A 20149-nucleotide genomic window follows, 5' to 3' on the forward strand; every position below is an offset into this window, starting at 1 on the left:
AATTAGTACATCATTTTGGAAATTATATTACTAATTCCAAAGAATTTCCAATTTCATATTCTTAATTACCATCAACATGAACCAAATTTTCTATAGTCTCACTCGGCAAACTCGTGGGTTGACTCGTCAGCGTCCCACCATAAATCTTCCGCGTATTCTTCTTTCAATGGCGATTTAAATTTCCTCACATCACCAACCATCAATCCCATACTAACGTCATCCATGGCGTAAACTTTTCCAGTTCGCCCGCCGTCAACTCCAATTAAAGTAACTCTCCGGTCCGACCGCCAATCCGATTGAAACGCCGGTGACTTTCCATTGGTTCGCAAATCCCAAATATTAATCCCCGTTTTTCCGTCGCCGGTAATGAAAACTGCCGGCGAAGATGAAGCCGCCGGAATACCCTCAATAACTTTTCCATTTTCATAATTATCTAAATCTAAAAAGGAAAATGCATCATGAACTTCTACCAATCCTAAATCCAATCCATCCCAGAGTTTTACAACGCCGTTTCCATTAGAAAAATCCGACAACGAGAAATTTTCAACGAAGCTTCTTCGCCGCCGAAGGAGTTTGAATTTACCTTTTTTTCTAGGGTTTTCACTAAAGCTACGGAAACTACCCTTGACATTGAAATCATCATCATCGAATCTAGAAAACTCTTCAATTATATCTTCATCTTTGTCGTCCTCATCTTCATCGGAGGAAGTTGCAGAGATGGAGTAAACGTCGTCGTTTTCATCATCATCGGTAAGAAACGCATCGTCAAATTGAGCTAAAAGAGGTTCTGATGCAGCTAACAATGATTTCGATTTATTATGGAAATAAAGCATTAACAACTTAAATTTATTAATAATGCTACTAAAAGCATAAACTAAAGCTAAGAACAGAGCACCCCATTTCCATAATCTATGAGCATTAGAGAGCTTTCCAAGCTCTAAAGTAGATGATATTCGAGAAATGAATGATGGATTGTGTAAAGAATCTGTCATTCGATTAATTACAGGGATTTCCATTTTGGAAAATGAAATTGGTGGCGATCTTACAACAATTGGGATGGAAAGAAGAATTGAGAATTGTGTAGAATATTGGGTAGAGAGAGGAGAGAGAAAATGGTAAATGAATGTAAGGAAGAAAGAAAGAAATTAGAAAGAAAAAGAGAATTGAGTAGAAGAGAAGATAGGTTTATATAATCGAGTTTGGAGAAGTAGTCTTCTTACTTGATTGGTTAATCGTGATTTTTTGACTTTTGGTGGTTAGGAGATAAGACTTGCAAGTTATCACCTAAAACTTTTAACTAATTTCATTATCATCTTCAATTTGATATCCGACTCAAAAACAAAGTTTGGATGAAGGAAGATGACAAATAATCCACTCTTGTACCCACTTGAGAGGGAGCACCAGAGGAAGCGGTTAATTTTACCCTCAAGAGGTGAGAACCCTGCATAGAAAAAAATGTGATTGACAATGTTGCCTCAAGAGCAAAACTACCTGCAGAAAAACAATATTAGCCAAAACCATAGTTAGGAAAATTTTAACTAATTTATACTCATGATTTTATCTAATAAAAATTTGATGTGAATTTATTTTTTTAATTATATATGACTTTCTCAAATAACAATAATTAGAGAATCAAATTTTAACTCGATATGACTTATTTGATCTCATGAATCGAAGGTGCAACTCGAAATAGATAAAATGCTAGTAATTTTCATCGATCATTAGTTCTCACTTCATTATTATTCGCTTGGTAAATTAACCATCAATTGAACTTTTGCTATACTAACTTCTTATACCATATTAAGAAATCAACTTAATCAAAAACTAAAGTTGATGATTAAGATCCTATAATCTAACATACAATTCATGTCAATGAAAATCATATAACTTGTAACCCATTGTTTTATGCTCCAAAAATGAGAATTAAAGGTTTATAACAAGTAAAAAAGAAATAGATTCGTATACAATTAAAAATTACTCGTAATCCACTACTTTTTAAATTTAATATTCATTAAGTTTTCTATGTTTTTTAAATTTGAGTAAATCACCGTTAATTACAAACTCGTGACTCATGTCTACTTTGTATATCATATATGACACAATTTATCTTCTTCAACTATATTTATTTTGGTAAATCGAATGTTATTTCATTTAAAGCAAATACTTTTTATGTTATATCTTAAATTTATTTTCATTTAACTATTCTCTTAAATAAATATATTTATTTTATTTCAATTGATAGAGGCTTGAGCATTAATTGTTAATGAGATATTATGTTTGTTATAAGAGGTTATGACGTATTTGGTGTCAATACTACACAAATGATTCCTATTTAATATCCGACAATCATTTTGTAACCACCCATCTAAGTGGAGATGTTGATAAGATCAATTTTTCCCCTAAATTTTGCAGTACCACCTTACCTAACTCATAACATAATGCATTATTCCACAATTTATTTTTGGCTACGTAGAATAAAAAATTGGGTATACTAAATTAAATTAATTGGGTACATAGAAATAATATTGGAGATGATTTCAGAGAGCTCGTGATAGTAATGAAGTTATACAAAAATTAAATTGAGGCAAATTTATTTAAATAAAGCAAAGTAAAAATGAAACAAATTGAATAATACAAATCAAAAAATAAAGGTGGAATAGGGGAAGCATAAGCAAGAATGCAAGATGAGAAGGAAAGAAGTTAGGCGTTGCTCCACTATCTGAAAAAGTGCGTGAAAATAGGTTAAGATAAAGAAAGACTCTCGATTCTCCCGTTAAATAGATAGAAAGCATCATAGTGGAGGGTTAAAGAAATCGAAAAAGACCTAAGAAAACATGGATTGAGCAAATAAAGAACGACTTGAGTGTATTGAGTCTTTTTGCGGATCTGACTAGGAATAGGAATCGTTGGAGATGTCAAATCCATATCTTAGACTATTATCAGTTCATAGCTACCTTCATGACCTAGTGTCTAGTTACTTCTTATCCCTATATTTTTGTTTCTTTATTGTCTCATCATGGTTTTATTTTATCTATCTTTCATCTTTTATCTTTATTTTATATTTATGTTATTTTATGTAGACCTAGTCTTTTTTGCAAGCAGGTGTTCTCTTGAGACACCGTTGTCACTCATATCCTCTTATGCAAGGATTCTTCTGTTTGTGGGTAAAATCGACCGTTTTCTTGTAGTTCTCCTTGTGAAGGGAGTACAGGTATGGATTGTCCATCACCTTCCCTCACCCAGATCCTGCTCTCGAGCGGGATATTGGATATGATGATGATGATGATGTATTCATACATTTGTTGATGTAATATTTCAATTTTAAGTACTTTTATGTCCTTCTAGGATAGTAGCAAAGAAAAAATTAGTGTTTTTCAAGGAAAAATCGAATATTTTCTCTGTCCAAACTCGTCAAAAACTGTTAACTTTTTTCTTTTTTCCTTTATTTTTCAATTTAAAACATGAAGGAAAATAAAAGTTAACTGTTTTGGATGATTTTAGACGGAAAAAATTAGAAAAGGTTACGGTTGTAAGATGCTCAATAACACGAGGGTACCATTGATAATCGAAAAAACTTAGGGGTACCTTTGATAAAGTGAAAAAACTTATGGGTACCATTAATAATTTCCCTAATAAATAAAGAGAACGAATAAATAATGTGGATGAAATTAATGGAGTTTTATTATGTTTGAATGAGATTCAAAGAAAGTGGTGTGCCGTTGTAAAAAAATAATGTAAAATGAAATGAACATTATATAAAAAATGAAAATCAATGCTAAATGAGAGAAACAAAAGTTATTAAAAGTTAGTATTAATAAAATTTATATTAAAATAGACTATAAAATAATTTACATAACTACCCTTCCGTCTTTATATCTTCTTAAATAAATTTACAAATTTTAGTGTTAAACTTTGACTACGATTTTTCATTAGTCTATAAGAAAAAACATATTCATGTGGGATTATACATTCTATAAATCAAATTTTTTTGAATTTTTAAAAACTTACCATTAACATTATTTGATTTTATATGTTTGCATTGAAATATGAAAAAAAAAAATAAAAAAATAGGAAGAAGATTTAAAAACAGAGAAAATATATTATAACTTAAAAACTTATAATTAATTACAAATTAAATTAATTGATAAATGGCGTTAAAAAAACAAATCCGAATATTTTGATTAGCATGGAAAGGAGGTCGGAGTTAAACCGTCCACGGGCATGTAGAGTTGTGTTGAGGTGGAGGATAAACATTAAACAAATGGTTGTCATAATCTTATGTTGCTACACGTCAGATAAAGTTGATACCCTTTTTTGACTTTAAATGAACTACATTTCACTTATTATATTCGGTAGCGGACAACCCTTGACCAACAAAAATAATTATTCTTAATTCTTTGCCATGTAAAACCATATATATATATATATATATATATATATATATATATATATATATATATATTGAGCTGATTCAATAAATATTTATTATCTTAAATGATTATTTAAAGTTTTAAAATAATCAATCACAGTTTTAAAGTATTAATCATCATCATCATATCCAATGTATCCTGCCTATAGAAAACTATGGTCAGGGTCTAGAGAGGAAAGAACGGCGGCAACTCATACCCATAAAAGAGAGCGCGACCAAAGAGTCCTTCGACTCGAGAAAGAATAAGAGCAGTTTCTGCAACGGTTAGGGCCGAGTGAGGCTGAAACTGACTTCGCAGGTTTGCATCGTATCGGCCAAGCGTGACCCTTAAACATAAAAAAGATAAATTCAATACAAATATAAATAAAACAAAGTAAAAATAACAATTAAAAGGAAACAATAATAATAACAATAACAATAACAATAATAATAATAATAATAATAATAATAATAATAATAATAATAATAATAATAGAACGAGTAAAAGCTAGAAAACAAGAACACCGACTTTTAAGTGAAGAGCAAATATACCCATAAACGTCTCTTGAAAATGATTGAAAACGGCGGGTTTAATTACTTTTAAAGTATTAATTACTTTTTATAATTTTAAAATGATTAATTTATAATATATGCTTCATTTTATTTTGATTAATTTCACAAATATATTTTATTTTTTGATTAAATATTTATTTATAGTGTATATTTATAGTTTTTAAAAAAATTATGTAAAAATAAGTGAAATTTTATATTAATATGACGGTAAGTATATAAAACACGAAAAATGCATTAGCATTAAGTACACATATTACTCCGACATTAAATTCTTTCCTCCAAAAATAAATGGTAGAGAAGAAATCCTTCTATATAGAAATAGAAATATATATTAAATGTATTATTCTCAATGAAAAATCAACATCAAATATCTATTTACTTTAATATTCAAAATAAGATATTCATCATAATAAATGTTTTTCATCATAAACATATATTCAGATATAGTATTCAATCAATATAACTTATTTATAAAAAGCAATATTTAGATTAATAATAATTAGTAACCGTTCCACAAAATTTACATTAACTTTAATTTTAAGTTATTTCACTCATTCTACATAATTTGCTTATATATTTAAAAATTGATCTCATCCCATCTTCTATTATCAACCTATACATATGTAGTTTTTCTAATACTCCGTATTGTTCCTTTAAATGTCTTATTTAGTTATCAATAGTATTCATCAATTATTCTTAATATGTGTTTTGTTTTTAATTTAAAATTTAAAACATAATTAAATATAATCTTATTTGATTCGTCTAATTATAAATTTTATTAATATCAACTTTTTATAATTTTTACCTTAAATACAATTAAAAATATTTAAAATTAAAATAACATATTGACAAATATATCAAAATGAATAGTAAATTTAAAAACTAAAACTCAATAACTTTTTTCTTTTAAATTGTCGTAAAGACAGAGAAGTACATTAAAAATAGCATAGTGTGTGGCCGGCGGAACACAAAGCCAAAAAGTTAGTGGTCATTAAACAATAGACGGTCTGATCCATAAAATGAATGACACGTGGAGAAAGACCAATGGATTGGGCAGATCTTTTACAGTAGCGAGGAGCAGCATTTCTCCGCATCCACTAGCAAATGTGTATTGTGGACCCAATTTTGTTTTTTTTTTTCCTTTAAATAAAGTGGGCACATTTTTGTGGTCACTATTCTTGGATGTATGCTCCTCAAAGTAGTAATGTCAATAATAAATCAAAATTTTATTTTATTTTATTTTATTATATATATATATATATATATATATATATATATATATATATATATATATTAGTACAACCTCAAATTTGGATTACTAGTTTTTAGAGCTCTATCTTTTATTTTGTAAATTATTGTCTTCAAAATTAAAAATTGTGGATAATTTGAGTCGAATTCGATTCATTGTTATCTTTAGTTATGATCACTTTACTTGTTATTCATGATAAAATTGCTAATTGCATGACAATCACGAACTACATTTGACTATCACTAATTAAAAGTGACCCTTTTCCCTCTATTTTATGTGTAAGCAGGGGTCGTTAAGGGGGTATACAGGGTGTTCAACTTCACAAGGCCCTAAATTTAAAGGGCCTCATATAAAAAACCATATTCATATTACATAAACTTAAAATTAATGTAGTTAGAAATTGTGTGGAGTATCTATACAGTTATCGTACATAAAAAAATAAATGTGTTGAATTTTTATTTGGTTTAAGAAAAACTCTCTTTTTAATAATAAAGGGCCTCAAGTTTAAAAATTTATGAAAAATAAACATGACTTTGAATTACTTTGCTCCGCCCCTTTGTGTGAGTATTATAATTTTTTTAAAACAAATTATTTTTTTCAGAATGGCGTCATTATTGTATTTTTTTTAAAACAAATGATTTTTTTCATAACTTTTTAATTTTGTAGTTAGCTCATCTTTCTAAATGAGTATATATATACAAGTATATTAATTTAGGAAGATGGGCTAACTATACAATGACCCAATAGAATATACTAAACACAATACATTTCAAATGGGTTATGAAAAATTCTTTATTAATACTATCTCATCGTGACATGGCTGAATATGAACTGGCTTTAATACTTTATATTTAGTTTTTAACATAAAATTGAAAAAAGTAATTTTTCATTTACTAAATTAACTTTTTTAAAAAAATATAAAATAAGCTGCTTGTATGGACCCTATAGGTGAAACGATCTCGTACAAGACATGTTGAATAGTATTTTACTTCAAAATTAGTACGTATCCATATGATATTATGTATGAGATTGCTCTAGATGGGTCGATGGCTTTACAAAAATCTAATACTTCTAATAAAAATGTAATGATTTGAGGTCATAAAACAATGGAATATTATCTATTTTCTTTCTCGAAAATTCTACCTTCTATATGTCAAAAATGCCATACAAATAGGAGGCTATTGTTGTGTCTTTTTGGAGAGAACAAATAAAAAAAGAATTAAAAAGAAAATGCATGAATATATAATGGAATGAGAATATGAAACCTAACATGATAAAGATGAACGCAAGGTTGTTGCCTTGTTGGGATTCATAATCTACAATTTTGAAGGCATATTTGGAATTTACTTGCATACAAATTCTAAGCCGCGGTTATCTGACTTTGTTTTCGAGTAGGATATTAAGTTGATGATGACAAATTCCAAATGGTTAAATATAAACGATTTCAAATTAGAGGTTAAAACAATGGTGAATATAAAACTCAGTCACTGAGAGCGAAATATATTTTAATAGATACATATGAGAATATTGGAGATGGAAAACTTCTAAATAACTTGAGACATGTCAACATGGCTACAATTAGATTTTCGCTATCTGTAGAGGCGGATTCAAGTTAAAAAGACTACTAGTAGTATAAATACATATTGATGATCTAAAAATATCGATCTCATATTTTTTTTCACCTGAATACCGTATGAAATTTTGCTGAAGCATACGACGTTATCTTATCACTACATAAAGTCTATAAGTCAAAAGCTTATATGGTTAACATATGTACACAACATGTTTATAAAACTTACACGTGTGTATTACATTACTATATAATTAGCTGTTATAGCTGTTGATTAGTTTTTCTTAAAAAACTTCAAGTTATTAGGGAAGTTTAATTAAGAAGCTATTACTTCATATAAAAACTAGTTAGTTGTTATAAGTGATTTAATATGAAGCTACTAAAAAAAAAAGATTTTAGAATGTTTTTTCTCTCTGATATCAATCATTGGATCACCAACTATTATTATATTATTAGTATATAAACATGTGTAAGAGAATGAAAATAAGTATCAAAGAAAGAGAATTATATTGATTTCTACTAACAAATAAGTCGTTATAATTTAAAAGTTTGTATTTTTGTCATGAAAAAGATTGAGTTATTAACCAATATCATAAAAACACAAAATAATAAAATAAATTAAATAAATTCTTTATTTAAATTTAAATTGCTCATACCAAACACGACTTAATTGAGACTCATGATGGTTACTTAGACGTTGAAATGGTATCAATATGTGAACTTGGAGGATGGGTGTATGATCAACAAAGCCAAGACTATACACCACGAGCTACATGAGCAATCGCTTAAGGCCCTGATATTTTAAAGGTCACATTGATATATTTTAGAGACTAAAAAATTATAAAATTTTATTTATTATGATAATCTTAATTTATAATATCCTTGAAATTATTGGTCCATGATTGTTAAATTTTACCTTTTTACTCATCAATATTTTGTTCATAAACCTTTTTCTTGAGGAAGAAGTAAAGCATGTGGACATCCTAATTACATACCACCTCTATATTTAGGTTTTATGGATATGTATTTCATTACGGTTACTTCTACAAGTTTCACTTTGAATAATATGATTATGTGTTAACGTACTAAATTCTACAAACTTATGATAATTATATTGGAAATTGCGCACTGCCAAAAAGGTCAAACATGTTTAATAATGGTTAGCTTTTATCAGGGCCGACCCTAAACAAATGTAATAGCACTTCAATAATACTTTTAAAGATGGGAATATATTTAAAACATCTAAAAATTATTAAGTATAATACTTCCTCCATTCTGAAATACTTGCTACTAATAGTGACATGTTCAATGAAAAAATATCACTATCAATAGCAAATATAATGAAACAGTAATAATTAATATAATAAGCAAACAAACAATACACTATTTCATTCTTTACACATCAAAACGCCATTTAATTCACTTTTTACAACCTAGATCTACCTATTAGTACAAAATTTTAATATATGACACTCTAAGTATAATATTATAATTGAAGTATATATGTTACAAAAATCTAATCATATTAAAGTCAAATCAAAACAAAGAAATAATAACGTTAAGTGTACATTCCAAGTCCCACATCGAAAAAATAAAAAATTATTGACAAATATAAAAGTGATGGAAATTCAAATTACTATAAGGTATGAACAAATACATACAAGCTCAGTAAAAGCGCACAATATCTTACATATCAATTTGTAATTGGTGGACCCAATTACATGATGGAACAAGGAGCATTAGGGTTTTCATCACTAAACATTGAAGTATATATCTGGTCAGGAGCATCAGGTGTTGCAAATGCTTGGGGTACATTTCTGACATATCCGGAAGGAGCTTTTTTATCGTAAGCTTGAGGTGCATAAGGGTATGTGACCAAATTATATGGGGTATATGCCCAAAATTCAGCTCTTTTTCCTGTACTTTTTATTTTGTTTAACACCCTTTTCGGTTCTACATGTCCTCTTACCGTTACTTTACTCTGTTTCCTGTTTACCTCCACGGAGTTCACCCCTATTTTTTGGATCACCAAACACCAACTTATTAATAGATTAGGACTTACGAGTATACGATATTGGTATAACATACGGTAAGGAGTAATTTTATAGTCGTTGGCTTTTAAAGTCGAATTTTTTTTTTAAGTAATTGAAAAATAATTAAAATTTGTATAAATTATTTAAAGTTAGCAAATAAATTCTAAATTTTTTTATATCTTAACACAAGTTATGAATTATTCAATAACCTTTTATATATATATATATATATATATATATATATATATATTATTAAATTAATTATAACAACAACTACTTTAGAATTATAACCTTCAGTACTATGATATGTTATACATATATATATAGAGAGGTGAGATTCATTAAAATGAACTTAAAATTAGAAGAATAAAAAGCATTATATATTATTTCATTTCAATAATGTAAAAATATATAACATCAGTATGGATTAAGAAAATCTTAAATTCTTAGGATCACTGTGTTAAAAAAAAAAAGATATTTTTGAGAATATTTCGATTTTTATTATAACATAGTAATTTTTTTATACGGTTATTGGAAAAAAAATCCTTTCTTATTATTTTTATTAAAAGTAATCTTCGTATTTGATCATATACAAAAGCTGATAGTCGTTTAAGACGCATGATAAATTATATAAGATGATGGTTGAATAGCCATGATATGTTAAATTACTTTTATAAGTTAATGGTTGAAGTCTGTTATATTCTATATAAGCTGTTGATCGAAGTCCTATGTTATGATGATTAGAGGTGTAAAATATGTTATATAGTGAAGGTATTACCTTTGATATGAGCAACAGAGTTTGTAACTCTCCTTTCACATCCATCACAGTCCATTTTCACTTTGATTTTAACAGTCTGTTTATGGTCATAAAGAGTTACCGTAGAATTAATTAGATAATATGAGAAGAAAAAGATGAAGAAAGTATGAGACTGACCTGAAATGGCTTACGTTTCTTGTGTTTTGGGAGGGTAACATCCCAAAAGTCTAAGACATGGTCCAGGATGCCCATTTGTACATCTTTCTTTCAATCACTAAATTTAAGGGAAATAAGTGAGAGGATGTATGATAGTAAAAGAGAGCAAACTGGTTGAGTTAGAAACTTAGAATAGGAAGCCTAGCTAGAAGTCATTGTGTTTATTTAAAGGGGATAAGAAACCTTATAGTTGTGTTATGTTTGACTTTTTTTGATGTGAGTTTAGCAGATTTGGTTTTTTTGAAGATTAACAAAGGTTTTTGATGTGAGATCAGATTTTGTTTTGATCACAATAAGTTTCACTTTCTCTAGATCACTAAATAAGGTTTTGGATTCATATTCATTTACTCGCTCTTTCTTTCCTTCAATCTACCCTGTAATACTAATAAAAAAGGGTCAAAATGCCAACAAAAGAGGTTATCTATTCCCTCTGTTCTTTTTTGGTCTTTCCATTTACTTTTTACATAGTTTTTAAAGTAATTTTTGTCTTAAGATATCTAAAAATACATTATTAAAAATCGTAAAGAATACATTAATAATGTATTTTTAGATATCTAAGAGGGTAGGGGCTAACGGGCTGTAGAGCCTATAAGATAAGGTAGGGTAGAGAGAGCCTCTAGATTAGGGTAGGGATAGTGTTTGCATCACTCTTATTACTGCATCATCATTTTATAATCGTGATCATAATTTTGCACTATGCTTGGATTCAGTGGAGGAGAATACATTAATTACCAATCTACAAGTAACAAAATCAATTTTGCACCTCCGTAGATATTACCTTGATTGAAATTCAGAAAAAGAAGCGCTTCCAACTTTGTAGCACTGGATCGAAACTGCAGTTTTTTCGAAATGATTTTTAGCTTTTAGTTCTTTATTGTGTTACTCGAACTCGTCTTCCCGACTTTATTGTGTTACTCAAACTCATCTTCCCATACATGACTCAGATGTGTGTTACTCGAACTCGTCTTCCCGACTTTATTGTGTTACTCAAACTCATCTTCCCATACATGACTCAGATGTATGTTACTCGAACTCGTCTTCCCGACTTTATTGTGTTACTCAAACTCATCTTCCCATACATTGACTCAAATGTGTGTTACTCAAACTCGTCTTCCCGACTTTATTGTGTTACTCAAACTCATCTTCCCATACTTGACTCAGATGTGTGTTTAAGCGTCCATCTTTGATTATTTTATGAAATATTCCCCTATACTTTGAACCAAAAGTAATGAGAAGATTATTTTCAACTGAACTTTGATAGCATATATTATGTTCAAGTGCAGCTTTCTATAAATAAGAACATCTCAAGATTTAATGAATCATTATAATTTAATACATTATAATTCGAAACCAAAGAACTATAAATCTTTACTCCTATTTCGAAATAAAAAACATAATAAAAACCTAACAAAATCCAACAAATCCAAGGATTTATCAAGATATGTCGATCAAGGATTCAGCCTCAAAAATAAGACAGCGGGAATATTACATATACACGCTCTTTAAATCAACTTGTTAAGCTGACCGATTAAAAGTCCAACCTGATCCGTGAATTTTCATTTCGTAGATCCAAGCCCAGGCTTGTGATAGGTTCTGCCTTGTTACACTTACACACCTCTACTCGAAATTAAAGCTTTAGCTTCATTCTATCTTCCAGCATTTACATCTACTAATTTCGAGTTCTGCTTCTTTTCTATAGAAGCATCAGTTTGAACATCCATTGATTTGATCCAAGTTCTTTTACAGATCAAGTTCAAAATCCAAAAAATAATCAAATCATATCGAACCATTTTATTGAACGGCCCTAAATTTATTGCGCACTGGAACAACCGAGATTGCGACAAATGGGATTCATGAAGACAAGAAATTCACAAATGATAACAGTACACAAGTGTCTGATATTTATGATTATATCACTCAATTCCTACGCACTTAAGGTCAGGTGCAACCTGATGAATATTTACATCATAGCATCCCAAGTCGGGAAGCAATTACAATCTCTACGAACTTCACATCACCTAACTTAACAGAATTCACAGCTGTGTCACTACTCGGAAACAAGGAAAACGATACTACAAACGATAGCATTTTTACAAGCAGCAATAAAGGCAGAGCAAACTGCCTCAGACGACTTACATGTCCATGTTGTCGAATATCTCCTCATCCTCCTCAAAAGTTAACTCTTCAGTCAAAAATTCATCAGCCACCAAGTTACTGAAAGAAACGTGATATGCATGGTTAGAACTCGGAACATTAAAGGAAATACAGCTTCTTGCGAAATACTTCTTTGTCTTCATGAGTTTGTGATCGAAGGGTTTGACATAGGTTTCTTTTTTTAAGTATAGGCTATGGGAAGGAAGCAACGAGAATCGAACCCAGGACCTTGCCCGGGAAAAGTGGTACATGCTCCAACTTAAACAAGACTTGATTCTCACAAAACCATAAATATTATAGAGTACTTTAGTTGTTGAAAAAATAAAACAAAATTTGAATTGTGTGGATGATAATACTAGACAGAAGAAATGTGTGGACAAGAAAGTAGTAGGAACCATTTCTATGGAAGTAAATGTATCAAACTAAGTGAGACCAACAAAAAATGAGAAATAAACTACGAGTAAAAGTTTTCTTGTTTCAATAACGTTTTCCATTAACTTATCAGAGTTATGTTCAAGACCAGGAAATAAAACAGAATTGCCCATAATGCTTTCAGGTTCAAAGTCTGAAAAATGATATTATACCTCAAACAGCAGAACCGTAAGCTCACAACACGCTTTAGTTTTCTGTTGTAGAAGAAGAAATTGAAAGACCATCTGCAGAGAAGAAACCACAAGCAACGTGTCATAATAAATGCTTGACAACAAGTACATACTTTTACTTCCTCTGGTTTTTAATAATTAATACACTTCTCGTTTCAAGCTATCCAATGAAATATTTTGACCTCTTAAATCTTTAGTTGCGCATAATAAAAAATTGTAAGTTAATATTATGAAAATATGCAATAGAACAAATTAAACAAAATCATATTTGACTATGTTTTTTCTTAGATACATTAAGAATAAAATGCAAGACAATAAGACAATTTTGTTTAATGAATAGGGGTAACTAAACTACTATGCAAGTGCAACAATCTTACTTACATGGCTCCTCTTTGTAAAAAGGGATCTGCATCAGTGTCAGGATTGTAGCTGTAAATTTCACATTCAGAGAGTTTCACCACCTGCATTGGGTAAAGATACATACAATATTTACTTAGACTTATCTAAATTCGGTAAAAAAATGCACCAAGGGATTAACTTGGCCCAACATGGCCTACATACCAACAAGACATCCCAAGCACGACATTGATAAGAAGTAATTACTGTATATATTTAATGTAATTATGAAATAGAAACTAACATAACTTTGTTTGATAACATATAACCTTTCCCGTACACTAAATTTATGCTAAAAAATTATAATAATATTTTGAAAGGGTGGAATGGTGCGTAAAAGCCCAAGGAAAGACATGAAACGATACGGACAGGCCGTGGGATAGTGCCATGCCTGGCTCAGTGTTCAAAACTATCAGTCACAGCACAAGGTTAAGTGATCATACTTGGCATTCGCAATGCAGAACACAAAGCACGACACAGCACAGCGAGAGTTATCACTACCTACGTAATATTTCTGAAAAAGGATCTATAAAATTGCGTCATACATACTTCATCCAATGCCTTGTACAAGTCTTCAAGAAGGGAGCTACCACCATTAGCCTCTACCCATACCTAAAAACAAAAATATACAAAGTAAACCACCATAATATCAAAAAAGCCTTTCTTTCAATTGATTTTTACACTAATTCTTTCATTATAATGAGAAAGTTAGTGAAGCCATCTTAAAGCAAAAAGGTACCAAGTAAACTACTCATGACTTTAGAGTTTAATTTTAACAAGTAAATAACGCACATTTATTATTTTTTCGAACGAATTCCAACTATTTCATGAGTGAATCATGATCCAGGTCCAACTGAACTTTTCAAAATTGCAAAAGTACCGAGTAAAAGTTGTATGAAACCCCAAACCGGTAAATCTTATTTCACATGAAAAAACCGAACCGGAAATTTAGACCATCCAAGTAACTAAATTACAGTTTGTTTTACGCTTTTAACCAAACTTTGTGCAGCCTCAAGCGGATTTTCTGCTTTCTTTTTTTTCTTTGTTGAGTGACGGAAAACTATTTCACTCAATAACCATCGGCCACTTAATACCTACCCAAACTAGCAAATGCAAACACACCATGGCTCAAATAATTTAAAAACGAAAAACAAGAAATTAACAATCTTGAAACATATATAACAAGGCTAGGATAGTAGGATACATTTACTAGATTAAAATTTGTGACAATGGCCCAGCGTTTTATCACAAAAGCTAGGAAAAGGTCAATACCTTTGATGCTTCTCTCATGTAAGAATCAAATATTTGCTCAAAACTGTCCCAGCTTTCATCTAATAAGAACTGATGCGCCTTCACAGCACTGCTAAGAAGAAAAGAAAATGGCAATATCACAATATACAAAACCGTACAGCGATAATTGTACAATGAATTTCAAAATTAGCAGGAACATCACTCAATATACTGTGACCAAAAATTTATTGTGGGAAATGGAGAGACTTGAACTCTCAGCTCCTTGAAGAGCGACAGTTTTAGAACCGTCTGTCAAACCTCTTGACAACACTCCCAAAGCCAATTATTAAAGGATTACATACGGGTTGCCATGCCGCCATTAAGCTGACGATGACATTACCCATAATCCTCTTTTCAAAAACCTTAATTACATTAAAAATATCAACTAATCCAATTACCTGAAGTCATAATCTGGGTACATATGGTACAAAGTAAGGACAAGGTAAATCAGCGTCTTCCGGCTGAAGAAAAAGTAACGGATCAGTAAGAACAAAAAAAAGACTTCCATTTGTTCCACAAATAGAGAAACTAAGTACCTGGTTCTACTAATCAGATTATCAGCAGGTGATGAGGAATCTGTATCAGATGAACGGCCAAGATAATCAAGAATCTGCAATAAATAAATATATAAATTTAGAGCTATAATGCTGGATTTACAACTATAATACATCTTACAAACAAAAAGCACAATAATTGTGACGATAACATAAAGTAACTACTACACCTTTGGATCTGGACAAAAAAATATCTCGGTAAATCAAGAAATGGCTAGATAAAAAAGAGCAATAATCCAAAATTGGAAGAAAGATTTATAGTTCTTTAGTTTTGGATCATAATGGACGATAATAAAATAGTTGAGCAAATCACACATCTTTATATAAAGTTGTGTATGATATTTACTACCAAAGGTTAATCGGAATAAGAGAATTTTGTTACTACTAAAGGTAAGATTGCAGAAATCCTACCCCCAAACCCGAGTTAGGTGAGACTTGGAAGCCGCTTTATGGCATTGCAGTAGTAAAGCATTGTTGATACACAAAAAAAACTAACAAACAATCAACAGTAAGAAATTAGAGTATACTCCCTCCCTCACAACAAATTTTATCCTATTTGCTTTTTGGGCACAATTCATTAATTGAAGTTAATATTTTATTTATAATCTATAAGTTGGGGTTGATCAAGCAAAGTAGAGTTAACAAAAAAATTACCACCCCATAAACCCACCAATGTGAAGGCGAGAACTAGAAGTTTTCACAATTTTCGATTTTTCTAAAATAAGTTGGTATAATACTAAACTCTTAGCCCAAAATGTATCATTGATGTTTATAGAGGATTGTTAGCAACTTGTTTCTAAATTGAAGCAAAAAATACCAACCACCCTTACAATTGTATGATCGCTATGCAAAAATATGATTTCGATCACGATCGAAGTAATAGTTACGAAACGGATATCGTGAATTCGTGGTTAATATTGATGCTTTAGCAATCAATGTAGTCTATATTTTGTTTGCTAGTAAACACAAATACCTTTACAATACGGACGGGTACGATGATACGGCCTTGTTTTAGCACAATGGGTGTGATGCCACAAGAGTTGTTTAATGGAAAGTTGCAAGCCATATAGTACACTAAAACAACTCTCTTTGCCCTATTATGCTACTAGTAGATAGCACAAGTGATCGTTGTCTATGCCATTAAAAAGTTTCAATCATAAGGCATTAGGTCATAACAAAGCTATTGATTTTTGGAAGTTTAAACTCGACAAAGATGCCAAACCTTGCGTTATTTCATTGGTCTCACTTTAAGAGTTTGTCTTTAAGTCGTAACAACTCTTGCTATTGCGTCTAAATAAGTTGAAAACATTGATCATCTATTAAGTCTTACTTTGTATGAAATTCATAATGTCTTTCCAATTGATCGACTCCTCACTATTTCCATAGTGATTCAATCCCCTGTTAAGAGATGTTGTGAAGTATCATCGTAGTGGCATGCTACTTCTTGATCACATCTTATACTATCTCAACTCATATCAACACAAGTAATTACATGATATAATGCACACTGGGACAATCCTCTACTTATTTATTCCATTAGCACACTTACATCCATTTGAAATCACAGTTATTTTTATTTTAGTTTTTCATTTTCATTTTTGAATTGTTCAAATTTTCAATGTTTTAAAGAATTTAACATCTAGAATTTTCCATTGATTTCAAGCGTTTGCATTAATTTCGAAAGTACTTTCATCATCAATTCGACTCACTTTCAAGTATCACTCTTCTAATTTATTCTCTTTGATCACTCGTAAGATTTACATAATTTCTCTTTCAAGTGTCATGTCTAGCTAGCGCCTTTGGAGGGCGATTGTTAAGGCACCTTGATAGGGCTAGGCGAAGTAATTCCTCAAGGTAAGTGCCTTGGAGCCTTATAGAGTCTAAGGGTAGGCACAGAGTGCCTTATAGCACCTTTTAGTCTTAGACTTGAAAGCCCATTTGGTGCATCCATTAATAATAATTTTTTCTTTGATTCTTCTTTAATTTTCTCCTTTATCTTTTTTGTTCTTTATCAATATTTTTCCCCAGTTTAAAAGCGCCTCACACCCAAAAGCTAGAGCTTTGTCCTAGAGCCTAAAGCCTAGACTTGGGAACCTTCACGCCTAAGAGCATCTCACACATTTCAAAACTTTTATAACTAAAGTTAGAATCATGCTTTGATCATTTGATCATGTGTAGTAAATAGTTTCCAAACAAGAGTTGCAATCGAACCCTAATGTTCATAAATCAATAGTTAACATCTTATCAAATTAAATTTAATGATTAAAGTTTATTAAGTTGTAAATAATTATCACCAATTAAATCCTTTATAATCCAAAATTAAAATTTGAGAGTTGAGATTTTGTGGTGTTTAGGCTTTGTGATTATTCCCAGAGGGCAAAGAGTTCAAGTTAATGAGGTCGTTCGTAATACAAGTTCTTGATGCACATCCCTAATTAGGGTTAATTAGATTAATTAATTTATTCTTCTTCATAGTTTTAATGTCTATTATTACATAATAATGAAAATATTTGCATACTCTTAAGTTTTCACATCAATATAGTACAAGATATGTATTAAAAAGTGAAGACAAATGTTTGGGAAATGTAAAGGGGAAAATTGGATTTCCAAATCACAATCGGCCTTCACCAAAAATCAACCTTAAATCCCTTTTTGTGATGGTTTTTAAGAGATGATTCAACCTTTTCAAGAAGATAGGTCAGTGTTGCATGTTGTTTTCTTACGACATCATTATTATAGTGAATAAGCTGGAGAGAGGTAAATGCAAAAATTGAAAGTATAAATAAAACTTAAGAGTTACAAGATTGAAACCAAGCAAGGTAAGACGGAATACATGAAATGTCATTTTAGTACAAAAGACATCAAGCCAAGTGAATGCTTCACATGGCCTTGATCAATCTTCAATAATAGCATTCTATTATCCCAAAAGTCATTCAATAGCTATCACCTCGGCTGAGTTTGGGAATGTTAATGTATTCACAAATCACAATAGCCAATATTACAAACATTAACCACAATTAATGTATTCACAATCCAAAAACCTAGATGTGAAGGGTAACATCAACAGTAAGCTAAACATACAGCATAAAACAACAGAAATGTTCATTTACCTCATGCTCCAAACTGAGAGAAAGCCTTTTGTCTACCCCTGTGTGCTTACCTATTCCACAAGAAATAGAATGCACTAAGATCGGGCAAAACAGATAGATCCAGGAGTGAGTAGGCAAAATGACAAATACTTACAAGAGTATGCCTCCAAACATCCCTTTATAGTACGCTCACTAAGGTTGAGATGACTCAAGAAATCGTTTATTCTGTAAAAGAAACCATTAAACCCTAAAAATAAATTCCTATACAATAAATCTAAGAAATTTATCAGCGTAAATCTAATTATCGCATTCACCAGAATTTGAAGAAAAATTTACCGATTCAAACCAGTGTATTCTAAAAACTTCATGATTTAAATGACAATTATGAAACGGCGGCGGCGGCGGTAGTCTAAAAGTTCTACAGAAATCCTTAGCAATTTCTGAAGAAAAACAATCAACATTAATAAATCACAATTAAATGAACAAGTAAACAAGAAATTCAACTTCTAACTCAAAAAAAGCAAAACAAATCGAAATAAGAGGACGGAAAATAACCATACCTGTTTTTAAAAACATACGAGATTATGCCAAAGAACTCAGGCGCGTTCGTCAACCCTCGTTTTTCGTTCTTCTCTTCTTTTCTTTTCTTTTCTATAGTTTCTCTCTCTAGAGATCTGGTGGATAAAATATCCGGCAGAGAATACTATACAAGCCTTTTTTCGAATATTCGAATTATTAGTATTTATTTATCACCATAAAAAAATATTCGAATAAAGTATTCGATCAAACGACTTAAATAAAATTCTATTTAATTATATTTTTTTTTACACATTAATTGTATTATATGTATTATTTTAATTAGTCATATAATCTATGCACATTCTATTTAAATATTATAAAAAGTAAGTATACGAAAGTATGCGATCAAACGATTTAAACAAAATTATATTTTATTATATTTTTTCTTACACATTAGTCGCATTATATAAAATAAAAATAAACTTTATTAATAAATAGTAACAATAATGATAATGTAACAAGAATTTCAAAACTAAAAAAGTACTATCCTTAAAATAGATCGGTAAATAGTGATGTTGATGGATATTAAAATAATTTTATCTTGAGAGTGTAATTAATATTTTATATTAATAAGAATAGGATTAAAAAGTAATAAAAAAAATTATTTAAAAATGATGATCGTACTATAATAATTTTATCTTAGGACACAATTCCTTTAAAAGCCCCCCCTTTTATTTTA

General features: G+C 30.1%; 3 protein-coding genes across 4 annotated transcripts; all 3 read right to left on the reverse strand.

Annotated features, from left to right (window-relative positions):
* Positions 1-98: 98 nt before the first annotated feature.
* LOC130821737 (uncharacterized) lies at positions 99-1016 on the reverse strand. Its single transcript, XM_057687522.1, has one exon. The coding sequence runs from the start codon at positions 1014-1016 to the stop codon at positions 99-101; it is 918 nt and encodes a 305-aa protein (XP_057543505.1).
* Positions 1017-9363: 8347 nt separating this feature from the next.
* LOC130821137 (heavy metal-associated isoprenylated plant protein 21-like) lies at positions 9364-10939 on the reverse strand. The gene is made up of 3 exons (XM_057686786.1): positions 10768-10939; positions 10612-10687; positions 9364-9813 (listed from the first exon to the last, which is right to left on the reverse strand). Exons 1-3 carry the CDS (start codon positions 10840-10842, stop codon positions 9518-9520), a joined length of 447 nt encoding a protein of 148 aa, XP_057542769.1. The 5' UTR covers positions 10843-10939; the 3' UTR covers positions 9364-9517.
* A 675-nt stretch (positions 10940-11614) lies between these two features.
* On the reverse strand, positions 11615-19606 carry LOC130821138 (uncharacterized). 2 transcript variants are annotated; one of them, XM_057686787.1, is made up of 11 exons: positions 19452-19606; positions 19228-19331; positions 19046-19116; positions 18913-18962; positions 15785-15858; positions 15647-15709; positions 15231-15321; positions 14508-14570; positions 13944-14023; positions 13545-13616; positions 11615-13020 (listed from the first exon to the last, which is right to left on the reverse strand). In XM_057686787.1, the coding sequence occupies exons 2-11, from the start codon at positions 19257-19259 to the stop codon at positions 12939-12941; spliced, it is 678 nt and encodes a 225-aa protein (XP_057542770.1). In that variant the 5' UTR covers positions 19260-19331; positions 19452-19606; the 3' UTR covers positions 11615-12938. The 2 variants fall into 2 exon arrangements, with proteins under 2 accessions (XP_057542770.1, XP_057542771.1); XM_057686788.1 differs by having other exon boundaries at positions 11623-13020; positions 15231-15318.
* Between the last annotated feature and the right edge of the window lie 543 nt (positions 19607-20149).

Source organism: Amaranthus tricolor, chromosome 8 (assembly GCF_026212465.1).
Source record: "Amaranthus tricolor cultivar Red isolate AtriRed21 chromosome 8, ASM2621246v1, whole genome shotgun sequence".
Taxonomy (NCBI): domain Eukaryota; kingdom Viridiplantae; phylum Streptophyta; class Magnoliopsida; order Caryophyllales; family Amaranthaceae; genus Amaranthus; species Amaranthus tricolor.